This window comes from Etheostoma cragini, chromosome 22 (genome assembly GCF_013103735.1).
Source record: "Etheostoma cragini isolate CJK2018 chromosome 22, CSU_Ecrag_1.0, whole genome shotgun sequence".
NCBI lineage: Eukaryota > Metazoa > Chordata > Actinopteri > Perciformes > Percidae > Etheostoma > Etheostoma cragini.
The window spans coordinates 7096774-7097790 of NC_048428.1; the positions used below are offsets into that span (position 1 = coordinate 7096774).

At 41.9% G+C, this 1017-nt stretch overlaps 1 protein-coding gene across 3 annotated transcripts in view; it reads left to right on the forward strand.

Moving 5' to 3' along the window:
* frrs1b (ferric-chelate reductase 1b) overlaps positions 1-785 on the forward strand; it is a 25270-nt gene extending 24485 nt beyond the window's left edge. For all 3 annotated transcript variants that reach the window (XM_034862504.1, XM_034862502.1, XM_034862505.1), the window contains exons 15-16: positions 425-492; positions 579-785. In XM_034862504.1, the coding sequence (XP_034718395.1) occupies positions 425-492; positions 579-671 (161 nt within the window). In that variant the 3' untranslated portion in view covers positions 672-785. The remainder of the gene's footprint in view (positions 1-424; positions 493-578) is intronic.
* The last annotated feature ends 232 nt before the right edge of the window (positions 786-1017 follow it).

Sequence of the window (1017 nt, forward strand, 5' to 3'; positions counted from 1 at the left end):
TATTCATGTAACTGAGGGTAGAGGGGGGAGAGAGTTCAGCATCCTAACAGCCTGGTGTATGAAGCTGTTTGTGAGTCTAGTGGTGCGGGAGCGCAGGCTTCTTTACCTCTTTCCAGAGGGCAGTTGATCAAACAAATTGTGAGCGGGGTGACTTGAATCACTCACGATTGTGGTGGCCTTGCGGGTGAGGTGGGATGTGTAAATGTCTTTCAGGGAGGGGAGTAAAGCACCAATGATCCTTCCAGCTGTGTTCACTATGCGCTGCAGGGCTTTCCTGTTATATTCAGTGCAGCTGAATATAACTAATAATTTGACCATGCTCTTCTTGTGGATTATTTGAATCATTTTGTGCAGTTATGCATGTTTTTATTCTCTATCAAACATATGGGACTAAATGCCGCAGTAAATGTGTATGAATTCACAGGAAACCGCAACGGTGACGACAAAGAGAGGCTTTGGTTTGCTCAGCTGGAGAGGCAGCAGCATAGAGAGGTGAGACTGGTTAACACACACCATACTCTTTATTTTGGCTTGTTTTACTCATGGTCTGCTTCTCTTACATATTTCTCTTCTTTCAGGTATCTAAAGTCAAGAAGATGGTGTTAGTGGTGTTCCTAATGGGAAACACAGGGTTCCTGGCAGCATTTATAAACGCTATTGCAAATGTGTAATTATCTACGATAATGTCTTGTAAAACGTATCTAGGGGTGGGAATCTCTTGGCACCTCACGATTCGATCCCGACTCAGAATCCAACGTGATACGATACATCTCAATGCAACAATTTATGTACATTTCCATGCATGATTTTTAAAAATATACACATAAATCTGAGTCCGCTACTCAGTTCTAATCACTTCCAAGACAAGGCAGCTAGACAAAGCTTAGATTTTGTCGAATACAGAATTTGTCACACACAAGTTTTTTTAAAGACATGTTTTGTCTACTGGGGTTTTTATTGTGTAGTCTTTCCATGCTTGTGAAAGTCACCTTCTCTCACACTGATCTTCCATGTCAG